General features: G+C 49.3%; 1 protein-coding gene across 1 annotated transcript in view; it reads right to left on the reverse strand.

Annotated features, from left to right (window-relative positions):
• LOC120381956 (zinc finger protein 850-like) overlaps positions 1 to 23,154 on the reverse strand; it is a gene marked incomplete at both ends in the record, with an annotated part of 110,911 nt that overhangs the window by 65,147 nt on the left and 22,610 nt on the right. The window contains one exon of the mRNA XM_039500132.1: positions 22,048 to 22,633. Within this exon, the coding sequence (XP_039356066.1) occupies positions 22,048 to 22,633 (586 nt within the window). The remainder of the gene's footprint in view (positions 1 to 22,047; positions 22,634 to 23,154) is intronic.

Raw genomic sequence — 23,154 nt, forward strand, 5'->3', positions numbered from 1 at the left:
TGGCGCCATACACCCAACTAAGCTACCTGAGTGGTTTACCTGAGCCACTCAAGGAGAGACAGACGACAACAGCCAATTTCCCAGCGATAAGTGTTAGCAAACAGATCAAAGCAGATGACTTAGCAAATGACCAAAAACTCAAAAAAGCCTAACATACTAGATGGATAGAATTTGAATTAGCAATTTCTCACCCTGACTGATGATAGAAGCAGTCCACCAAGTTTCCATACACAAGCTAGAAATCTCTTTACCCTGGGACCAGCACTTCCCCCAGTTCAGTCTTTGTTCCTCAGGTGTTTCCAGGAGTTCTCTTGTGTGGGGAATGAAGCCAAGAAATGATGTCACATCCCACCTTATGTAGCCTTTCCATATGGCGGGACCCCTTTGTTCCAAACTCAGTTCCCAGTCCAGTTTGTGGAAAAATACAGGTACCAAAATGGAGTTTAGTGTCAAATGGTCTGGTCACATGCACTAGCATGTCCTGCTGAGTCATAGTAGCCATGACTCATAGGCTGGCTGAAACATTCACAAGAAGGCTCAGCTCTTCCATGGTCCATTGTCTTTGTTGATGAGCCATGAACACTGTCTGGCTTCTTTGTTGTACCTGAAAGGCTCGTTGTGGCTGTTACCTAGAGTAAGCACATTTGAAAGACAGATACAGAGTCAATATCCATAACTTCAGATACGAACATGATACATGTACACAAATAGGACAATCATATTCAGCAAATCATAACTTTTCCAATGACACTGAACGTGACGCATCTTGCACAAAATGCATCATAATTATGTCCTAATCATTTGATAATCATACCACTATGCTGAATGTGGGGTGTAGTGTCAGGGCCTAATTTCAAGGCACAGGAGTTGGGAATGGAACTTCCCTCTTTGTGAAACAGGAAATAACCCTCCAGCCAGGGCTGGAAAACTTCCCAGTCTCCCAGTGCTGGAGCCTGAACCTACTGACACTTCATTAGTTACCCCACCCGCAATCTTTGTGGCAACTGCAAACGTTATCAGTGATGATTTTATATTCTCTTCCAGGTCATTGATAAGAATGTTAAATAGCACAGGGCCAAGAACCAATCCTCGTGGGAACCCGCTAGAAAGAAATCCACTCGACCATGGTTCCCCATTTACAATCATAGTTTTTAATCTATTTAATGTATGTTGTGTTTATTTTGTATCTTTCTAGTTTTCTAGTCAAAATGTTGTGCTGAACCAAGTCATATGCCTCACAGAAGTCTAGGTGTATTACATCAATACTATTAGTTGCAACCAAACTTTTGATCTCATCCAATAAGGATATCCAGTTAGTTTGATTGGATCTGTTGTCTCTGAACCTTTGTTAATTGGTACTAATTATATTACCCTCCTTCAATTCTTTATTAATTAAATCCATATTCGCTGCTCCATTATCTTGCCCAGTATCAGACTAACACTCTTGTAATTAACTGGGTCATCTCTTTACACTTTTAAAATACTGGCACGGCATTAGCTTTATCCCAGTCTTCTGGAATTTCCCAGTCTTCCAAGTCCTAATTATAATCACCATTAAAAGTCCACCACACTCCTCCACCAGGTCTTTCAAAACTCTTGGGATACAAGTTATCTGGACCTGCTTATTTAAACATGTCTAACTGTAATAGCTGCTGTTCAACATCCTCGTGAGTTATTGTTGGAATGGAAAGACTGAGTAGACGCCCTCTCAAGATCCCTTCCAGGCCTACACTGAAATAATTCTCTTTTGTGCTGTGTCCTGTTCTACGCTGAGCTGTTTTGCATGGGGCCATTTGGAACTGTGATCGCACCATGTTTTGTAGCAGTTTTGTGGTGCGTTGTTTTGCCTCAGCTTGTTTGGTGCCTGTGCTGTGTTGGTTTGAGTTGAGCTATTTTCCATTGTGTACTTTTGTCCTAGGATGTCGTCGTCAACGTCTTATATGACTTACATCATCCGTTTTTCTCCAAATCCAGGAGAGAAATATTTATTGAACACTTTTACCTCTTCTGCATTATTTTTGATAATTCTGCCATTTCCATCTAGTAATTTACCACTTCCATTGTTAGGATTAATTTTGTACTTAATATACTTTTTAAAAACTTTCTTCTTCTTTTCATTAATTGGTCATTGATTTCTGATAGCTTCCCTTGCCAACTTTCTACAATTCTGACCTTCTATTCTTTACTATTGACTTCCCCTTTCTTCCATATATTTTATTTGGAGAGTGTTGGGATTCCTACCAGGGAGCCACCAGCAGGGTCCGGAGACAGCCCCATCTCCTATATTAAGCTCTGGCTAGTAGGTATGTGATAAACGTGAAGATCCTGCCTCCGTCTGTCAGCTGAGACACACAGAGGTTCTCTCTTTCCACCCTCTGATGCCTCCTGGCTGCTCTAAGCAAGGTGGGGTGGGACTCTGTTAACATGTGCCTCCCGGAGCTTCCATTTCCCTGGTGCTGCTGTTCCGTGAATAGTGGGGTTGTGAGTGAGGCAGCAGGTACTGAGTGTTGGACTCTTGCTCTTTCAGGGGCCGGTGACCTTCGAGGAGGTGGCTGTGTATTTCACCAGGGAAGAGTGCAGTCCCAGAAAACACAAAAGCCTGTGAGACTCAGCAGAGGCCAGAGGAAAACTACAGTAGCGACTCAACCCTTATTCCACGCAACAGAATCAACTTGGAAGAGAGACGCTACATGTGCCATGAGTGCGGGAAAAGCTTCAGTTGCCTACCCCTGATTTAGATATTCACTACCTTAGTGCCTAAGGACCAACTAACACTGGGTCCCCATTGTGCTAGGCAAAGTGCAAACAGAGAATCCACAGAAGGGAGACGCCCTACATGTGCTCTGAGTGCGGGAAAAGCTTCAATCGGAGCTCTCACCTTATCGCACATCAGAGAATCCACACGGGGGAGACGCCCTACACGTGCGCTGAGTGCGGGAAAAGCTTCAATCAGCGCTCAAACCTTACCACACATCAGAGAATCCACACAGGGGAGACGCCCTACACGTGCTCTGAGTGCGGGAAAAGCTTCAATCAGCGCTCAAACCTTATCAGACATCAGAAAATCCACATGAGAGAGAACTGTTATAAATCTCTTGATTAGGGCTGGAGAAAGGTTTTTTGTTTGTTTTTTTTTAAATCACATTTGCTAATTCCCACACAGTGATTTTTGTACCATCTCCACCGTGGTGTCTCAGCTCCCCCAGATGAGTTACCTGCTTCTGCCTTTTGCAGCTCATCCTTCTTTGGGGTCAGTCCTGTGATCTTTTCTATCAACTCCTTTCCTTTGAGTCAAATGAGTGTGTTTCCCTCCTGCCAGGAATGTTCGTCAGCTCCAGGTGGGAGAGAGGTTTCATCCCAACAAGCTACACTGAAGCTAAAGCTACCTGTGCCTTCCATCCACTAGGACTGTATATGGCGTTGGCTGCTCAAGTTAGTGATCTTGGTGTAACAAGACAATTATAGTTGTAGTGCAGATGCAGCCCAGGTGCAGGGGTTGGCATTAGCTTCCCCCTTGACCTGACCTAAACTCCATCACTTTCCCTAGTCTAAACAAACCCTGAGCATCACGGTTATACTGTTCCCCCGTTTCAAAGCCATTGTTAGTCATCGAGTTCACTCTTGGGGAAGAAGTTGTTTCACTCCCAGTTGCTCTGATGTTGGTTCAGGTTGTGCTGGGGAGCAGATATTTTTACTACCATTTTTCTCACTTAAAATATATTGAACTATAACAAAGAGGAGGAACTGGGCAGGGATAGGGGAAAATGTCATTTCACCCTCTGGAACAACAGAAGAAGATGGGGTAAATCAGAGGGATTCCCTTATTCCCCATCACCATCCCAATCCCCCTGTTGTGCAGTTGGTTAGGTCAGTATTTTTTCTAAAGGGCTGGGAAGAGGATTTCCTCGTAAATAACTAAACAAAGTGCCCATGCATTGGGCTCCCAAAGCCGTTGTGGCCCAGGCCCTGCAGGAAGTGGCTCCTGAAGAGATCTCCTTCCCCATTAGCTGCATGTTGCCTATTGTTTGGCAAATACCAATCCCTAGCTAGGTAGAGATGGGAAACATGGAAGTGACTTTTCTCATCAGCTCACCCCTGGGAGATGCTGCAAATGTGTAGAAAATGAAATCCGTGTTGAATGTGCTGTAGCTGCAGAAAGATACCTGTTTTTAATAGAGACCTGACATTTGGTGTCTTACAGGGATTCTAAATAGCACCTGAATTTAGTCCCTAATTTAAATCTGTGCCACCAGATTAAAGAAATAAAAGGACATAGTTGGGGGAGTTGTACCTCACTGTCACTACTGATCTGTTGTGTGGTTGGTGAAGAATTCTACACCAGAGAAGTGTCAAATTACTCCAAGTAAGGTCAAAGATTTGACAAGAGCTCAGGTAGAAATTGCAGGTACTAGTGGTTGATTTTCACCCCTGAGATGGAAGCTATGGTGACCTGTGGCCCAGGTAAACTATTTTTAGAACGCTGCTCCTAGTTAAGTGGCATTGATCACACTCCTGAAGGATGCCATGATTAAATTGGGCACAACTGTCTTTACCATTTGGATCCAAAGTTAGATGAAGCACAGAGAGAAACAGCTGATTCCTTCAGAGCCATTCCATGCCTATGGGTCCCAGTCTGGCTGCCTTGTTGGACAAGAAGCACTTCCCTGCTGGCCAAACAATGGTAGCCAACGAGGGACTGTATCAGATGTGAAGTTCAGACTGCAGGATACTTGAATGCTGAGTCCCAGAGTCTCTGGTTTCGTCTAGGCCTGCACAACTCAAAGCGGCGAGGGCAATATTACTCCAAAGAAAACAGCGGAGTGATGAAACCCCCCCGCCTCACTGAACACCACCCCCCAGCGCTGCTGAGCCCCTCCCCGAAAAAATCCCCCCCAAGCGCCACCCGCCCCATGGAAACAAACCCGCCTTCCCTAGCACCGTCCCGCCAAAACTGTGGCATTGAATCTTGGTAATATGTTATAGCGGGCCTCTAAGGTAGTATGATTAAGGTAAAAGAAAAATGTCTTTTTGCTAGAAGTAGAATAAGATCTTCCCCCCACTTTGTAATCAGTTGCTCTGTGGAGTGAATGAGGTGGGACTGAGGAAGGCAGCACCTCCAGACAGCTGGAACCCTTGGAGAGGGGCTGGGAGCCAGACCAGATCAGCAGAACAGGTCAGCCACCGACTCATAGCTCGTCTCCTCAGTCCCCTGCTGCCGGCTCACCAGCCCCTCCCACTCGCCTCCTCATCCCCCCCCCTTCATGCTGCCGGCTCACCCACCCCTTTGCCACTGCCCGCCCACTCGCCCGGCTCACCCACCCCCTTGCCACTGCGCGCCACTCGCCTCCTCAGACCCCTCCTCACCTGCTATTGTGTCACAGGGGTCAGATTAGATGGTCTAATGGTTTCTTCTGGCCGTAAAGTTGACTAATTTCTGAAAAACCGAGTGTAGCATTGGGAGCAGCGTCTGATGTTTCCCTGTCTAGCCGGCTTGCTGCCTAGAACGAACCCTCCTTGAGTGGGGTGATCCCCAGGGAGTAGCTCAAACCTCCAAAGTGCCTGGCCAGGGGCAGGCCATTGGCACAGCAAGGGAGGGGTGTGGCAGTGACATCACAAAGGCCTTTTGCAGGACCTGAGACTATTGGTCCAAGGTGGTGGGGAGGTGGTGACCTCACAGAGAGATGCTGACATCAGCCAGGCAGGACCGGGGCGAGGGGCCAGGGAAACCTCAGAGACCCCTGTGGTTTTGCTTCAGCAAGTCTCCTTCTCCAGGTCTCTCTTTGAGGACTGAGAGAGTATTCGGGTTCGTGGACGTGAGCGCCAGGAGGAACCTCTTTTGAGTTTTCTCCTTCCCTTTCAGTGATTTTACTAGAAAACAGCCGTCCCTGTTTAGAAGGTAAGAGCCTCCTGGTGGTTTGAAACCTGTTCAGTCTGATCCATCTGGTGAGAGTTGAATTCTAGGCATGGAAAACACGAGCTTAAGGAGGCAGAAGTTTATTGTGCACTTGAGATTTTGTCCCTTAGAATCACTGGGGACATTAGGATTTGTTGTTTTTGTTTCACCTTTTCCTCCATCCCTCCCTCCCTCCTTTCTCTTCGTCTCTTGCTTCTTTTGTCCTTTCTCCTGTTCTCCTCCCAACATTAGGAGAGAGGTGTGTGTGTGTGTGTGTGTGTGTGTGTGTGTGTGTGTGTGTGTTGCGGGGGAGGGCTCTGCAGTTCCCACTGTGGGAGGTGAATCCAAAAATGTGGGGCTGAAATAGTGCTCGGGCAGTGATCCCCACCAGTGACCTGGGCCATCCTTTGGGCTCTCTAGTGAGAACCCTCAGCCTCCCGTCCTCGGTCTCTACCCTGATTGGCTGAGCAGGGGGTTATTGACAGGGAGGAGACTCAGGTCCTTGTTGTTGTCTTTTAAGACCAAGGAAATAAGTCAGAACCAGTTCTGTGTTTGATGAATTTTGCTGCTTCTCTACATTAATGGTCTCTGAGCAGTTCATGATTCTCTCTAACACTGCAGTTCTTCTCAAATACTTGCTGAATAATTCCTGTGCACTGTTGTTGGTCTGGAGTTCATCTGAGAGCACTTTACTCAGGTCATTCAATGTCTGAAATTCAAGATCTGATGGTTAGTTTGAAAATCAGGGCTCTTGGGTCCTATTCCCAACTCTGCCACTGACTGGCCATGTGACCTAAGACAAGTCAATTCTCCTTTCTCAGCCTTAGCTTCTCTCTCTTTCAAGTAGGGATAATAATGATCCGCTCCTACCTATATCAACACACTCACTCTTCCCAATACACACACTATCTCTCCCCACACACACACAGTCTCCACACCGCAGTTGAAAAGCAGCTGGCAATCTAGTAGGATGCCCATGGAACAATGGTGGAGAGAAACCTGCTTCACTGAAAGTGCAGCCATGGAGCCACCACACACCAGCCTTGCCTAGCTGGCAAGAATCAAACCTGCACAGAAACACCCTGTGGCTTCTAACCCAGCTCCCTAAGACCTCAGCCACAACCACTTAACACAGGGGCCTTTCTACACTCTGATTCTGTTCTCACTGAAGGGTCATTTCCAATTGTTCACTCGGACCAGCTTCCCCAGCGCACTCACTGCTGTGCAGCTCTGTACGTGTGGCCATGGCTGAGCAGCCAGAGTTCGTGCCCATTTCCCAGTGGCTGGAGCATGGCTAGAGTGTGTGTGGTTAATGACGTTGCTGTAGATGGTTCGTTTCCTGCTTTGGCAATTCAGATGGACCCTTTTCCTGACGTATCTCCAGCACATCAGTCCCTGGCTGGGTCTCCTGGGCAGTGGAAAACATCCCTTGTTTGGCCCTGCCAAGGAGATTGTGGAGGGTGAGACACCCTTGGCTTGTATCAAAGGGAGAGTTGGATGGAATTTATCACACAACCCTCCCTGCTCCCCAGAGCCCCACGGGGAGAAGCTAGAGAAGGGGAGTCGTTCCTCCCTGCGCTCCCAGTTCCTGCCAGCTACTTACCCTGGATCCAGCCTCAGCTCCAGGGATCTTTCTGCTCCAGAGGCTCGGGGTGGGCAGGGCGTCACTGCACGGTCTGACACACAAGGGAGGTTTCTGGAATTGAAGGAAGGCAGAAAAGGGAGAGGAAAGAAACAGAGAGAAAACGCCTCGTTTCTCCTCCCCTCCCAGCAAGAAATGTTACCAAGGAGCAGCGTCAGGGGAAATGGTGCCCTGGGCAAAACTTGTACTTTGGCACTTCCCCATTGCCCCTGGACGACCCCGCTGCCCCTTTACCGCCAGCTCCTGCACTCCTGAGCCTTGCCCCTCCCCCCCCCCGAACTCTGCCCTCCAGTGCCCTAACCCCTACACTGTGTCCCCTTTGCCCTTAACTCCTGGGCTCCCCTCCGGCCCCCCTTCACCCCTAACCCCTGCGCCCCCTCCTGTGCCCCCAGCCACTGCCCCCTCCTGCACCGCCTTCACCCCTAACCCCTGCACCCTCCTGTGCCCCAGCCACTGCCCCCTCCTGCACCGCCTTCACCCCTAACCCCTGCACCCTCTCCTGTGCCCCCAGCCACTGCCCCCTTCGGCACCGCCTTCACCCCTAACCCCAGCACCCCCTCCTGTGCCACCAGCCACTGCCCCTCTGCTGCACCCCCTTCACCCCAACCACGGCCCCTCTCCTGCACCCCCTTCACCCCTAACCCCTGCGCCCCTCCTGTGCCACCAACCACTGCCCCTCTCCTGCACCCCTTCACCCCTAACCCCTGCACCCCTCCTGTGCCATCAGCCACTGCCCCTCTCCCACACCCCTTCACCGCAACCCCTGCACCCTCCTGTGCCATCAGCCACTGCCCTCTCCTGCACCCCTTCACCCCTAACCCCTACGCCCCTCCTGTGCCACCAACCACCAAGACACACCCTGTAATCCAAAGTGTGGGAGGTGCGGGCAGGGACCACGCACCACTCCTGCCATTGAGGGTACATGGGTAGCTGCTTCTGCCCTAGCACCTGGCTTTAGTGTGTAGCCAGAATCCCTTGCGAGCAGGCAGAGGGATCCTGCTAGCAAAGGGATCGTTTGATTTTAGAGTCTGATCCAAACAGACCCAGCAGAGAACCCAACAATAGCTCTGCCTCCGCCATCCCAGCACAGGGCCCATAAACAAGAGAGGCAGAGACGTGCTTAATACAGTGCATCGGGTGGAGAGGGAGCACAGACCAGGACGGGGCATGGAGAAAAACCACAGAGAGGGAGAGAAGGAGAAAGTGAGGAAGGAGGAGAAGCCAGGACTGTGTCTCTGGAGGGAAGGCGCGTTCGGATGCAGCATGTTAATGAGACCCTTGCAAACACAAGGGAAAGAAGCAGGGAAGGGATTGCAGAGGACAAGCCGGGCTACTCACTTAGTTTCCCCTGTGGGGCCCTGTGGCATTGGGTAGCAGGGCCCAGGAAATGAAAATCTCTTAACCACACAGAATTGTTAACTGCTCCCAAATCCTTTTGTGCCAGGGCCGCAAGCTTAGAAGAGCTTAAGCTGTGAGCTGCATGGACGGCCTCAAGAAACCTCTCTTGTGCGGAGCCTCAAGCAGGTTTGCATTGTGTGACCCCGATGAAAAGCCCAGCAAAGAAAGCTTGCAACTCTCCCAGCTCTTTCAGCCGCGTTTGGGGCCTTTCAATCACTCAGGCTGCATCTTCCAACTAAAATGCATTAACAATACAGCTCAGGCAAGCGGGCTGGGGGCCGGGCAGGCAAGCGGGCCAGCTGATAGCACTTCCCGCTAACGGCTGCTTTTCTACGCTTGTGTTTTGCTGTTGGACAGAAGCCCAGACTTCCTCCCATCTAACCCCCCCTGCTCCCTGACTGCCCCAGCCCCCAGAAAGTCCCCCCCCCGAACCATCCAACCCTCCCCCTGCTCCCTGACTGCCCCCCAGGACTCCTCTTACCACCCGGCAGCTCGAGCCGCTGGCTGCCTCTGGAGCCAAAGTGAAACACGTGCCAGCACACAGCCCCTCCCCCGCAGCGTGCTGAGGCAGCGGGTGTGTGTGTGTGTGTGCGTGCGCGCAAGGGGGGGGTCTGGCTGCTGGAGGCCCAATGGGAGCAGCTCAATCAGGCCCCGGCGGCCAATCAGCAGTGCCGCACTCTGCATGGGGGGGATGGAGGCGGGGGAGAAATCCAGATCTTTCCACCTTATTCCAAATTCCTACTAAGGCGCCACTTTGGGGGAATGTGCTCAGTGGGGGAGCGGCAGCCTCCCCTGCTCCCCCCAGCTACGCTCCTGCTTGTGGGGGCCCCTGCAAGACCCAGGGCCTGGGGCAAATTGCCCCCCCTTGCCCCCACCTCTGGGCGGCCCTGCTAGCAGCTCTTCTGGGAGCGCAGGGGAGGAATGACTCCCCCTTCTCTAGCTTCTCCCCGTGGGGCTCTGGGGAGCAGGGAGGGTTGTGTGATAAATTCCATCCAACTCCCCCTTTGATCCAAGCCGAGGGACGTCTCAGCTCTGCACGATCCCCTTGGCAGGGCCAAACAAGGGACGTTTTCCACTGCCCAGGAGACCCAGCCAGGGACTCAAGGCGGCCCCAGACTTTCCCTTTCTCCCTTCTGGGAAATCAAGTTCAAGTTTTACAAGGAGCTAAAGAAGCCTCAACCCTGCATCTGAATTAATGTGTCATTTCTCACTCCCAACACAAACAAATGTCATTTCAATCCCAGGTGAGTCCACTTCAGTCATTCCTCAGCCCCATTCCTTCCCCCTCCTGCCTTAGCTTAGGGCATTGCGCCACCCTGTGGGCGTTTCATGTCCCTCCTCAGTTTCACATACAGACACAATTTCCTTTGCATGGATCCATGAACAGCAAAACCTCCCTGTGTCTCTTGTCTGAGCCAGGGCATTCCATTGTATTGACACCTTCTCTCCTGCAATGGTAACGGTCAAACAGAGGGGACGTGGCCACCTTCAGCCCTGGCAGTGAGATATTCACTTTCCTCTTTCTTCAAGCTGCTGTTGTTATTCCATAAAGCATGAACCATGGAATAAAAGGTGAGTTTACTCCAGGGTGAGGAAAGAAAGGAGCCACCAACTCCCCAGAAAATCTCAGTGCCCCAGAGAAAAGCTGCCCTGTTATTGGAACTAATGATGTGCTGGAGATATGTTGGGAAAAGGGACTGTCTGAATTGCCAAGGCAGGAAACAAACAATCTACAGCAACATCATTAACCACAGACACACTCTAGCCATGCTCCAGCCAATGGGGAAATGGGCATGAATTCATAACGTCAACTATAAAATGATACACATCTAGAAATAGCATAATTATAATCAGCCAATCAGGACCTCTCCATAGACCCCTTACGTGACAACCTTTCTACAATATTGGCTACAAATAGAACAGTGGTCGCAATGGTGATCTATACAGTTACAGATTATGTCAATAACGTCACAGGAGGTGACATGGCATCAGTCAGACTGATACTGGAATACTGCCTCCAGTTTTGGTGTCCTCATGTGAAAAAGATGTTGTGAAATTGGAGCTGGGGCAGCAAAGAGCCACCAAAGGTTCTGAGGGCTGGAGGAAAAATGCCTTCTAGTGAGCTATTGAAAGAGCTCAAGCTGTTTAGCTGATCAAAAGAAGATTGAAAGGTGACTTCATTGAAGTGTTGAAGTGCTTCAGGGAGAGAAAATATTGGGTGTTAAAGGGCTCTTGAATCTAGCAGAGAAAGGCATAACAAGACACACTGGCTGGAAGGTGAAAAGAGACAAATTCATATTACAACTAAGGCACAAATGTTCAACAGCGAGGATGATTCACCACAGGAACAAGCTACCAAGGAAAGTGGTGGATTCTCCATCTCCTGATGTCATTTAATGAAGACTAGATGCCTTTCTGGAATGTGTTTGCCCCAAAGTAGCTATGGTGTCCTACAGGAGGCCTGTGATATGCAGGGGGTCACATTAGATGCTCTAATGGTCTCTTCTGGCCATAAAGTCGACTAATTACTGAAAATCTGAGTGTAGCATTGGGAGCAGCGTCTGATGTTTCCCTGTCTAGCCGGCTTGCTGCCTAGAACGAACGCTCCTTGAGTGGGGTGATCAACAGGGAGTAGCTCAAACCTTCAAAGTGCCTGGCCAGGGCAGGACATTGACACAGCAAAGGAGGGTGTGGCAGTGACATCACAAAGGCCTTTGCAGGACCTCAGACTATTGGTCCAAGGTGGTGGGGAGGTGGTGACCTCACAGAGAGATGCTGACATCAGCCAGGCAGGACAGGGCGAGGGGCCAGGAGACCTCAGAGACCCCTGTGGCTTTGCTCCAGCAAGTCTCCTTCTCCAGGTCTCTCTTTGAGGACTGAGAGAGTATTCGGGTTCACGGACGTGAGCGCCAGGAGGAACCTCTTTCGAGTTTTCTCCTTCCCCTTTTAGTGATTTTACTAGAAAACAGCTGTCCCTGTTTAGAAGGTAAGAACCTCTTGGAGGTTTGAAACCTGTTCAGTCTGATCCATCTGGTGACAGGTCACTTCCCTTCTCTATACCTCAGGCTCCTCCCCAATGGGAACAGGGACAGTTCTCGAACTCTGGGCAGTCGTGAGCCTGAGTGAGATAAGGGGCGATAAAGCCCTCTGTGAAGGAGAAAGGGGAGTTTCAGGGTGTTTAGCACCAAGGAATTCTAAAGTTTGCTAAAATGTCTAGTTTGTGGAAACAAGAAATGGCCAGGGCCAAACTTTTTAACCATTGCCTTTTCTAAAGCCCATTACCTGTCTTTTAGGTACCTGGGGTTCTTTGCCAGCAGGAGAGAAGAGGTTCCTGCCTCCATTTTTGTGGCCGTAACAAACCGGGTGTTGTGCCTCAGTTCTCGTCTGAGATCCCTGAAAAAGAACATCTTCCCATCCATGAACAAGACAGGACCCATTTTTAAAAGGGGAACAAAGAGACCCCTGGGACTTACAGACTAGCCAGCCTCACTTCCACAGCTGGAGAGATACTGCAATATATTCTTAAACAATCAGTTTGTCAGCAGCACCTACAGGATAATTTGGTTCTTAGGACGAGGGAGCATGGATTTGTCAAGAACAAATCATCCCAAACCAATCCTCTTTCCTTCTTTGGCAGGGTTCCGGGCCTAGTGGAGGTGGGTAAACAGTAGATGGGATCTATCTCGGGGTTACTAAGGCTTTTGGCACAGTCCTGCAGGACATTCTCACAAGCAAATGAGGGAAATGCGGTCCAGCTGCAATCAGTGTCATGTGGGTGCAGAGCTGGTTGAAAGCCCAGACTCCAAGGGCCCTTCTCCATGGTTGGCTGCCCAACAGAGAGGGTGCACCTAGTGGGTCCGGCAGGGATCAGTCCGGGGTCCGGTACTATTCAATAGTTTCATGAATGATTTGGAAAATGGAGGAGAGCCTGCTTCCAAAATGTGCAGCTGACACCAAGCACTTTGGAGCTCAGGACTGGAATTCAAAACACCCTTAATAAATTGGAGACTTGGTCTTCTTGAGCCAAACCCATGGCTGGGCCCTCTCTAGACTGGGCTGAAGTGAAACCCCAGAGCCAAACACTCCTCCTCCTGGGCAGTGCGCTCCGACCTTGAATGGTCAGATGCTGCTTAGCGCTGTCAGAGCAGCTTTGGCTGGGGGATTCTCCCAGCACTTTCCAATAGCGGGAAGGTACGAAATCCCCATTTGCCTGCTGGGGACTGAGCCCTAGAGGGGGGAGCAACTTGCCCAGAGTCCCCCAGGAAAAGGAAAACAACCAGCAGTGGAACCAATAGGAAACCCAGCAATGGAACCCCGGAGTCCTGACTCCCAATCCCTGGCCCAGTCACTCCAGCGGAGCACACTCCTCTCAAAGGCAGGGGGAGCGGCCATGAGGGCCTGCTTCTCATTGCCAGCTGTGGGAGGGAGTGTGCAGCAGTGGTTAGCGAAGGGGCCTGGAAAGAAGGCCTGCTGGGTTCCATCCATACTTCTGACACTTGGTGTGACCCTGAGCCAGTAGCTTCCCCTCCCCAAGCCTGTTTCTTGTCAGTAGGGTTGGGGTCGCAGTCCCGACAGCCCAGGCGGGTTGGGAGGCTCCAGGAAGGTGTGTAAAGTGCTGGGATGTCAGGATCCCGGAGGCACTGTCACCCCCACACTAGGACGATGTTCTGCACCCCCTGCTGCTGGTCGAGTTTCTCCGTCCCTTGGCAATAAGACAGCCTAGAACCCCCACCAGGATTATTGTATCTGCTGCCCAAGATCCATAAACCTGGAAATCCTGGACGCCCCATCATCTCAGGCATTGGCACCTGACAGCAGGATAGTCTGGCTATGTAGACGCCCTCCTCAGGCCCTACGCCACCAGCACTCCCAGCTATCTTCGAGACGCCACTGACTTCCTGAGGAAACTACGATGATCTTCCAGGAAACACCATCCTGGCCACTATGGAGGCAGAAGCCCTCTACACCAACATTCCACACAACGATGGACTACAAGCCGTAAGGAACCGTATCCCCGATAATGTCACGGCAAACCTGGAGGCTGAACTTTGTGACTTTGTCCTCACCCATAACTATTTCACATTTGGGGACCATGTGTATCTTCAAGCCAGCGGCACTGCTATGGGTACTCGCATGGCCCCACGGTGTGCCAACGTTTTTATGGCTGACTGAGAACATTTCCTCAGCTCTTGTCCCCTAAGGCCCCTACTTGACTTGTGCTACACTGCTGACATCTTCAGCATCTGGACCCATGGAAAAGAAAACCCTTGAGGAATTCCACCATGATTTCAACAATTTCCAACCCACCATCAAACTCAGCCTGGACCAGTCCACACAAGAGATCCACTTCCTGGACACTACTGTGCTAATAAGCGATGGTCACATGAACACCACCCTATACTGGAAACCTACCGACCGCTATACTTACCTACATGTCTCCAGCTTTCACTTAGAAGTCATGGAGGTCGCGGGAAATCACAGAATTCGTCACTTCCACCACCTCCGTGACAGACACGGATCCCTTCCAATGAGACAAAGCCCTCCCTGCTGTGACTGCAGTTCCTGGAAGGAAAGAGAGACTCCCTGTCACCCAGGGCCGGCTCCAGGCACCAGCCTACCAAGCACGTGCTTGGGGCGGCACCTTGGGAGGGGGCGGCGATTGGGGTTTGGTTTTGTTATTTTTGGTTGGGCGGCGCGCTGCGCCGCTCGGTGACGGTGGGGGCAGGGAATTGGCTGGCGCTACGCGCCGCTCGGGGCGAATGGCGGCGCCACGAGCCACTCGGGAGAATTGCGGCGCCACGCGCCGCCGGGGCGGGAATTGGCTGGCGCTACGAGCCACTCGGGGGGGCGGGGAATTGGCTGGCGCTACGTGCCGCTCGGGGGGGGCGGGGAATTGGCTGGCGCTATGAGCCACTCGGGGGGGCGGGGAATTGGCTGGCGCTACGTGCCACTTGGGGGGGCGGGGAATTGGCTGGCACTACGAGCCACTCGGGGGGGGCGGGGAATTGGCTGGCGCTACGAGCCACTCGGGGGGGGCGGGGAATTGGCCGGCGCTACGTGCCGCTCGGGGGGGGCGGAATTGGCCGCTCGGGGGAGGGGTGGTAATGGTTTGCGCTACGCGCTGCTGGGGGCGGGGACTTGGGCGGAGCGCCGCGCCGCTGGGGGGGGGGGCGGCGGCGCTCTCCTTTTCTGCTTGGGGCAGCAGAAATGTTAGAGCCGGCCCTGCTGTCACCTCTCTCCCTGCTGCCTCCCCCCTTGTATTCTGTAACCCCATCTCACTGGGTTCCCTGTGCTGGTGCCATGGGGGGTGACACTAGAGTTCTGGGGATTTGGGGGAGAGGAAGGGGGCTCTTCATTTCTCAACATTTCACCCAAATTTGTCTTTGGGCTGAAATTTCTCCTGTGAGGCCTCTCAGTCAGAGCTGTACCCCACCCTGTTTGCGGGGGGGGGGGATGTAAATTGCAGAGCAGGCAGAGAAGTCGCCCATAAAGGGTCATATTGATCTGGTGACTGGTTCTGACCGGGGTCACACGTCCTCTGACACAGGTTCATGTGCAGAACATGGGAGCTCTGGCTTGTCCTAAATGCTGTAGAGTGTGAGTTCCTGGAAAGGGCAGGGGAGAGGGAGCAAGAGGAGAAAGGCAGAGACATTGGAGATGAGGAATTGGGAGGAGAAGAAGGAGAGAACAGAGAGACAATAAATGATTGAAGCAGAACAGGTGTCCCAACTCCATCTTGCTCATCACAGGTGTTCAGAGAGACAGGTAGTTGCAGGTTTTCCAGTGTCAAGTCTGAACTTTGATTCTAACAATGTGCGTTGAAATATCGAGGGGATCTCCACATACCTGATCTCTTCCCTCTCCCCTTTTTAGTATTAATTTTTATTTTGAAGTGTTTGGCTTAACCGTGATCGTCTCTTTCCCCAGCTGTATTGCAATTTGGGGGTTATGTTTATTTTGCCTCCCTGTTGTTCATGTCATTATAAATATAACAGCAAAGGAATCTGCAGGAGCAAAAACTGACTCAAAATTTCATTTCCCTGTCATGCCGGAACATCATACAAACAGCTCACGCAGCTGGAATCATAACCCGCAAGGCCAGGGGATAGGAGATGCAGGTTTCCAAGTGTTCTGTCTTTCTCAGATGACACATTCCAGCCCCTTGTGTGCCTCCATCTTGTATGACCTGCTTGACTTTGACACATTTATTGTCTCATTCTATAGATAATGTGATTGTAACACAATGTGACTGAAATTAAGCCACTTCCAGATGAGGAAACAACAAAAGAGAAAAGCCATTATTGCATTGGCTGGGAATCAAACCCAGATGAATTGCTTGGAAGACACCTACGCACACCACTATATCACCAGTGCATCTGGCAGGAGTAGCTTTCCTGCAGGCTCTGTGTGCTGGCAAAGGGGGTGACACATGACCATGGAAGTAGTGAGCAGGGTGGTTGGGCTGGAAGCTGCCTGACAGCTGGGAGCAGAGTTACCATCCCAGAGTGACTGAAACGGGGCAAAGGTAAAAACAGATCTTACTGGGAGCTGGCCCCACACCTGCCCCGCCCCTAGGAGAGGGGAACTGAAGCTCAACTTCAATCACAGAAAAATCTTCCCTGCGAAGGAAGGGAACAGCTTGTTTTAAAGATCAGGTTTGTGTTTGTTCCTGCTACATACGGAGGGGCTGGGTAGTGCTGATTCCAACCCCCAGACTCCAGGAGGATAAGGAACAAATTCAGGCTGCCAGTGACCTGCAGGAGGGAGATGATCTTTTGACAGTGACGGATGCCTCATCCTAAAGGCCTTTGTCTACCCCCTTCCAGTGACTGTTTGGTACAGGAATGCAGCCCCCCCTCCTGGGTCTCTCCTGGGGAAATAATGTTTCTGTGCAAAACACCAAAGCTTTTAACAGAAAGGAAGAAAAGGAAATGGCCACATGATGGGACTAGGACATAAGGAATGAAACACAAGATGCTTCTCTCACGTGCATTGACTTTTAACCTTGTTTGTGGTGGTGTTGTATCCATGTTGGTCCCAGGGGTCCTCTGGGGCGCCGGGCATTGGCCACTTTCGGGAGAGTGGGCTAGATGAACTTGTCCGACTCAGTGTGGCTGTTCTTATGTTCTAACTGCTGGTTATGGAAGAGACGAGCTTCCAGGCTACACAGAACTGAAGAAGTGTGTAGGGTTAGCTCCACAGCTTGTCTCTTTCACCAACAGAGGTTGGTCCTCTGCAAGCTCTTACCCTCACCCGCCTTGTCTCTCTTGGACTCTGAAAAGTATTTTCTCTCCACTCCCCTTGGAAAGACGTTAAGTTTTCCCTTTGGGCAACTATCAGGCTGAAGCAATTGTATTGATTGTGACACTAGAATTGAAGATTTAATATTATAAATGAATGAGTCTAAACCTGAGGTTCTGGTTTTCACATTGGTTTTTCTAACTCAGTTCCCAATTCTCTTCTAGAAAGGCCTCCAGGCTGCCTGCCCAGCCCAGCAAAAGTGGCAAGGAGAAAGCCCACACTGCTGCTCTTTCAGGTAGTTGAAGGCTGCTATCAAACCCCACTCACTCCGTCAGTCCCCAGTCTGTGGCAGTGCCTGGGATTCTTGGGTCCTAAGTGCAGGACTCTGCACTTCTCCTTGTTGAACCTCCTCAGATTTCTTTTGGCCCAATCCTCCAATTTGTCTAGGTCACTCTGGACCCAAACCCTGTCCTCCAGCGCTTGGATTCTTTACATGCTTTCACAGGGCTGGTCTACACTGGGGAGTGGGATCAATCTAAGATCACGTAGCTGAAGTTGTGTATCTTAGATCGATTTACCTCGCATCCTCACGGCGCGGGATCGACGTCTGTGGCTACCCCTGTCGACTCCGCTACCGCCGTTCGCGCTGGTGGAGTTCCGGAGTCGACGGAAGCACTTTCAGGGATTGATATATCACGTCTAGATGAGACACAATATAACAATCCCCGAGAAATCGATCGCTACCCGCCGATACGGCGGGTAGTCTAGATGTACCCACAGAGTGAAGAGCATATTTTCCATGATTTCATAGGGCAGATCCTAAAATTTGTGAACTGTTCTGATACTTTACATAGACAAATAGTTATGAGATACTCTTTTAAATACTCAAGAGGTGTGATGCAGAGTTTGATGGAATATCGGGAGCTTTCCCTGTGTGAATTTGACAGGTGGATCAACACAGAGACACATTGTGACCCTTCTCAGGGTGCTGAGGGCTGTGAGTCTCTTGTTGCCACCTGCCACTAGGAAGAGGGAGTTTTCCATTTGGATGTTAGTGACCAAACTCACCATCCTGCTGGAACTCAAGCACCCTCCTCTGAGCTACAGCAGCCACCCTCACCCCTGAGTTCCTTCAATGTGTCCCCCTCTGGGGTCCAGCCCAGATCACCAGATACTCAGTGAAATCCCAGATCCTATCTGCCCAAGTATCCCAGGTTACTAGTTTTACTGTGGACCATTTCTACTGTATCTCACACAGCACCTGAGTACAGTTATCAAACAAGCAAAAATGTATTTTACAATGGATAGAGATTTAAACAAACGTGAGTGATGGAAACCAACTGTTACCAACTAAACAAAGGCAGAAAGTGATAGACTAGAAAGGCCAGCACAAAAAACAGAGAGAGGAACAATAAGATACTAAAAGGACAATGGTTGGAACTCTCCATTTCTCTCAGTCTTTGGACTGATGGGTAGTAGTGCTGTAGCAACAGTTGAGGAACCAGGGTAAATTAAATCTAATTAACTTTTCAAGATTAGCCATCATTTCCTGTATGACTAACAAAACACAAAATCAAGACAACTTTCAGTTTTCCAGAATAATTCAGATTATCCCACAGTCTCTTACTCTTTAACCAATAACTTCACCTATCATTTTAATTGGTAACAATAACATATTCAAAGATCACAAATTCTTGTCATATATGTTAGTTTTCTTTTAATCCCCATTGCCAACTGAACCCTGGTTCTTATTGTAGTTTGTCCCAACGTAGGTCCCAACCACTTCTGTGAGTTCATATATCTCAGGATCTTCTGCCATATGTGTTGGTAGAAGGGGTCTTCTATGTCGGAATGTTTGCATCATGGAGAAAAATACCTCTCTTTTCACACTTTTTAATCTTTCAAAGTAGGAGGAGGTAGAGAAGTAAGGTAAATGCATAAAACACAAGAGAAACCTCTCTGGTCTACACTAAAGACATTTATTGGGATAACTATATTATTTAGGGGAGTGAAAAATCCACACAGCTGAACAATGTAGTTACACAGCCCTAACCCCCTGTGTAGATAGTGCTACATGAGCGGGAGAGCTTCTCCTCTCAACATAGCCACCACCACTTGCAGGGGCTGGACTAATCAAGTCTGATGGGAGAAATCTCTCCCATTGGCTTACAGCATCTGTTATTGCAGTGCTACAGCAGCATAGCTACATTGGTGGAGCTGTGCCAACATCAGCTTAATTGTGTAGCCACAGCGTCAGACACAAAACCATAGTCTCAGGACTCAACATGCGTGTATCTGAAAATCTGAAATTGTAGGCTGACACATTCTTTGCCTTATTGGTTACCATAATTTCTACAGCCTGAAAGTCTTTGTTACCCATCCAGGCAGCCAGTTTGGGATCCACAGGAAGGACTTTCCTATGAAGCACTCTCTTTGCATCCAAACAGTGAAGGATGACTGTTCTCAATCTAACCCTGGCATACTTTGGAAGTGTAATCAGTGACACTGAACTTGGAAGTGGAGCTGTACAAACGATTTTCCTTGGGTCACCATAGCTTCCTTTACTGGGGTAGAAACCAAGAACTGGGTGTGGACTCTTTCAACCTCAGCTCTTTCCAAATCCTTGGTCTTGGATAGGGTAAAGTTACAGTTCTCTGAAGTAGAATACTTTACAAAACCACTTAAAATCTCAGCAGTGTTAATGAGGAATGGCTTCCTGAAACATGCCCAGCTCTTCTTTAATTCGGTGGCACAGGTCCAGGAAGGGACTGGATACAGGCCTGGATCAGAATCTTCGTTAGTTACCAGAGCTGGAGATTCTATTTAAAAATGGCTATTTTTCAGAAGCTATTACATTTTCAACACTGGTTTCATTTTATACACATCTTTAGCACCTACAAAGGATAAATTTGACAAAAACTCCACTTCTATTTCCTCAACATCTGTGTCATGAAGGGCTGCATTTCCCATACCATAGGATTAGCTAGGAGAGATCTTCTGTAGGGCCTGGGTTACAAATGCTTTGGGAACCAAACCCATGGGCATTTTGCCTAGTTCAAAATCACTTACCATGGAATTCTCTTCCCAGATCATCGAAGACAATATTGCCTTAAACAACTGAAATACACTGTGATCAGATGCACTTCCTTCAGTTAGTTGGGGTTCTGCTGTTGTTCACCATTTCTGAGTGGAGATTTTAAATCACTGCTGTTTCTTTGTTAGCTTGTCCAGTAAATTAGAGAGTTCTCTCCTGTTTATAGAACTGCACTTCAACTTTCTCCATGTCATCATGGAGGGATGGGAAAAATCAAAGCTTAAATCATAAATGAGGACTTTAGCAAAGGGTCATTGTCTTAAATTCTTCAATAAATCTGAGCTACATCCTACCAAATGAACTAATATCCAATTGGGTGACCAAACAGCCTTCAGGAAAGATAGAAACCCGCATCACAGAGAGAGAATACATGACAAAGAAAGTGTCAAGTGAAATTCCAGAGCAGGTTACATCTGATTATTCAGAATCGGGACAAGAGAGTCTCCCATCACATTCTCCTCTGATCCATTCAAACCTGCTTCCCTCATCCCTGTCTCAATAGTCAGTTATGTTATTTACAAATTTTTTAGTATCGTAGCATCCCCATAATAAGGGAAAAACAGCCCTCTTGCCAGAAGTGGCTTTACAATAGATGGAACCTGGAATTTAAACTCTAAATGATCACACTGTATTTGGGATCCATTTGAATTCCCCTCCCAGGTCTTTGACACTTTCATCTCCAGTCATAGCGACTCTGATATAGGATTAAAGAAGTCAAAACATCATCTGCAAGCACAGACAACGGAGAATGCTTCATCACATGACACTTTGAGAAGTGGATGGATAGAATGTGATGAAGATAAACTCTGCCTGGCTCAGGCAAAAGGTAACAGTTCTGCAGTGATGGGGAAGGAGGGAATCTCTGAGCCCTGGTCCACACACAGCCCCTAATTCGAACTAGGGTACGCAAATTCAGCTACGTGAATAACGTAGCTGAATTCGAACTACCCTAGTTCGAAAACTTACCCGTCCAGACGGCGGGGAAGCGAACTCCGCGGCTCCAGGGTCGACTCCGGCAACTCCGCCTGCCGCGGTGGAGTGCCGGAGTTCGAACTAGCGCTTCCGGAGTTCGAACTCCGAGAAGTCGAACTCACCGCGTCGACCGGGAAGGTAAGTATAGACGTGGCCTGAGTCACCCCATCTCCTTCCAGTGTCACAGAAGCTGTAATTATACTTTTTTCCTGCCCCTGCTCCTCTTCATTTACATATAATTTGAAAAATTCCCAATATATCTGCTCTTCAGCACAACCCAGAGCAACATGAGAACAATTGGCAAGGATACAATCTGGATCACTGGTGACTCTAACAATAACTTTGCAATAGGAGGAATGGTATAAACGTGATGCTCCCTGGTTCCTCATAGGAAGGGCACACTCCAGTTACTTGTGGGACAATAGAAAGGACAAATAGGTCCATCTCAAAAGAGGGCGAACTGCAAAAGGCAAAAATGGGCCACTCATCTGGACAAGCTGAGGGATAACGGTGCTGCAAACAGTTCAAAGAGCTTTAAAAGTTACTATGTGGGAATCAGGAAAAGTATTAAAGAAAAGAAAGTCTTGATAGCCCTAGAGATTTTTACAATGTTTATCTCCTTTGCAGATTCTCTGATGGCTAACATGGGTTGAGCTGCGATTGAAGGTTTTCCCACACTCACAGCATTCATAGGGCCTGTCCCCTGTGTGGATTCTCTGATGTTGAGAAAGGTGTGAGCTGCTAGTGAAGCATTTCCCACACTCACGGCATTCATAGAGCCTCTCTCCTCTGTGGATTGTTTGATGCCTAATAAGGTGCGAACTGCGATTGAAGGTTTTCCCACACTCAGTGCATTCATAGGGCCTGTCCCCTATGTGGATTCTCTGATGTAAAGAAAGGGCTGAGCTGTGAGAGAAGGTTTTCCTACACTCACGGCATTCATAGGGCCTTTCCCCTGTGTGTATTCTCTGATGTTTAGAAAGGTGTGAGCTGCTAGTGAAGCTTTTCCCACACTCACTGCATTCATAGGGCCGTTCCCCTGTGTGGATTCTCTGATGTTGAGAAAGGTGTGAGCTGCTAGTGAAGCTTTTCCCACACTCACTGCATTCATAAGGCCTCTCCCCTGTGTGGATTCTCTGATGTACAGAAAGGGATGAGCTGTGAGAGAAGGTTTTCCTACACTCACGGCATTCATAGGGCCTGTCCCCTGTGTGGATTCTCTGATGTTGAGAAAGGTTTGAGCTGCTAGTGAAGCATTTCCCACACTCACGGCATTCATAGGGCCTCTCTCCTCTGTGGATTGTTTGATGCCTAATAAGGTGCGAACTGCGACTGAAGGTTTTCCCACACTCACTGCATTCAAAGGGCCTCTCCCCTGTGTGGATTCTCTGATGTTGAGAAAGGTTTGAGCTGCTAATGAAGCATTTCCCACACTCACGGCATTCATAGAGCCTCTCTCCTCTGTTGATTGTTTGATGCCTAATAAGGTGCGAACTGCGATTGAAGGTTTTCCCACACTCACGGCATTCATAGAGCCTGTCCCCTGTGTGGATTCTCTGATGTACAGAAAGGGCTGAGCTGTGAGAGAAGGTTTTTCCACACTCAATGCATGTATTTTTTCTCTTTCGCCTGAGAATATCCTGCTGTGTTGTGGTTTCCATGAGGACCTTCCGAGTTCCCCAACAGGAAATAAATTTATCCACTTTCTTCCCTGGCTGGTTTCCTTGATCTGTTTGTGGTCTGTGCTGAACCTCCCAAGATTTTCCCTGCTTATGACTCCTGGACACATTCCTTTTCGATCTTTGCGATAATGCTCTGTTTTTACCCACTGGCTCAACATTTTCAGGCTGAGAATTCTGCTCCTCTTTCTCACAAGCCATTGCATCACCTGCTATGACAGAGACAGAAACCTCA

Source organism: Mauremys reevesii, linkage group 14, assembly GCF_016161935.1.
Source record: "Mauremys reevesii isolate NIE-2019 linkage group 14, ASM1616193v1, whole genome shotgun sequence".
Classification (NCBI taxonomy): Eukaryota; Metazoa; Chordata; order Testudines; family Geoemydidae; genus Mauremys; species Mauremys reevesii.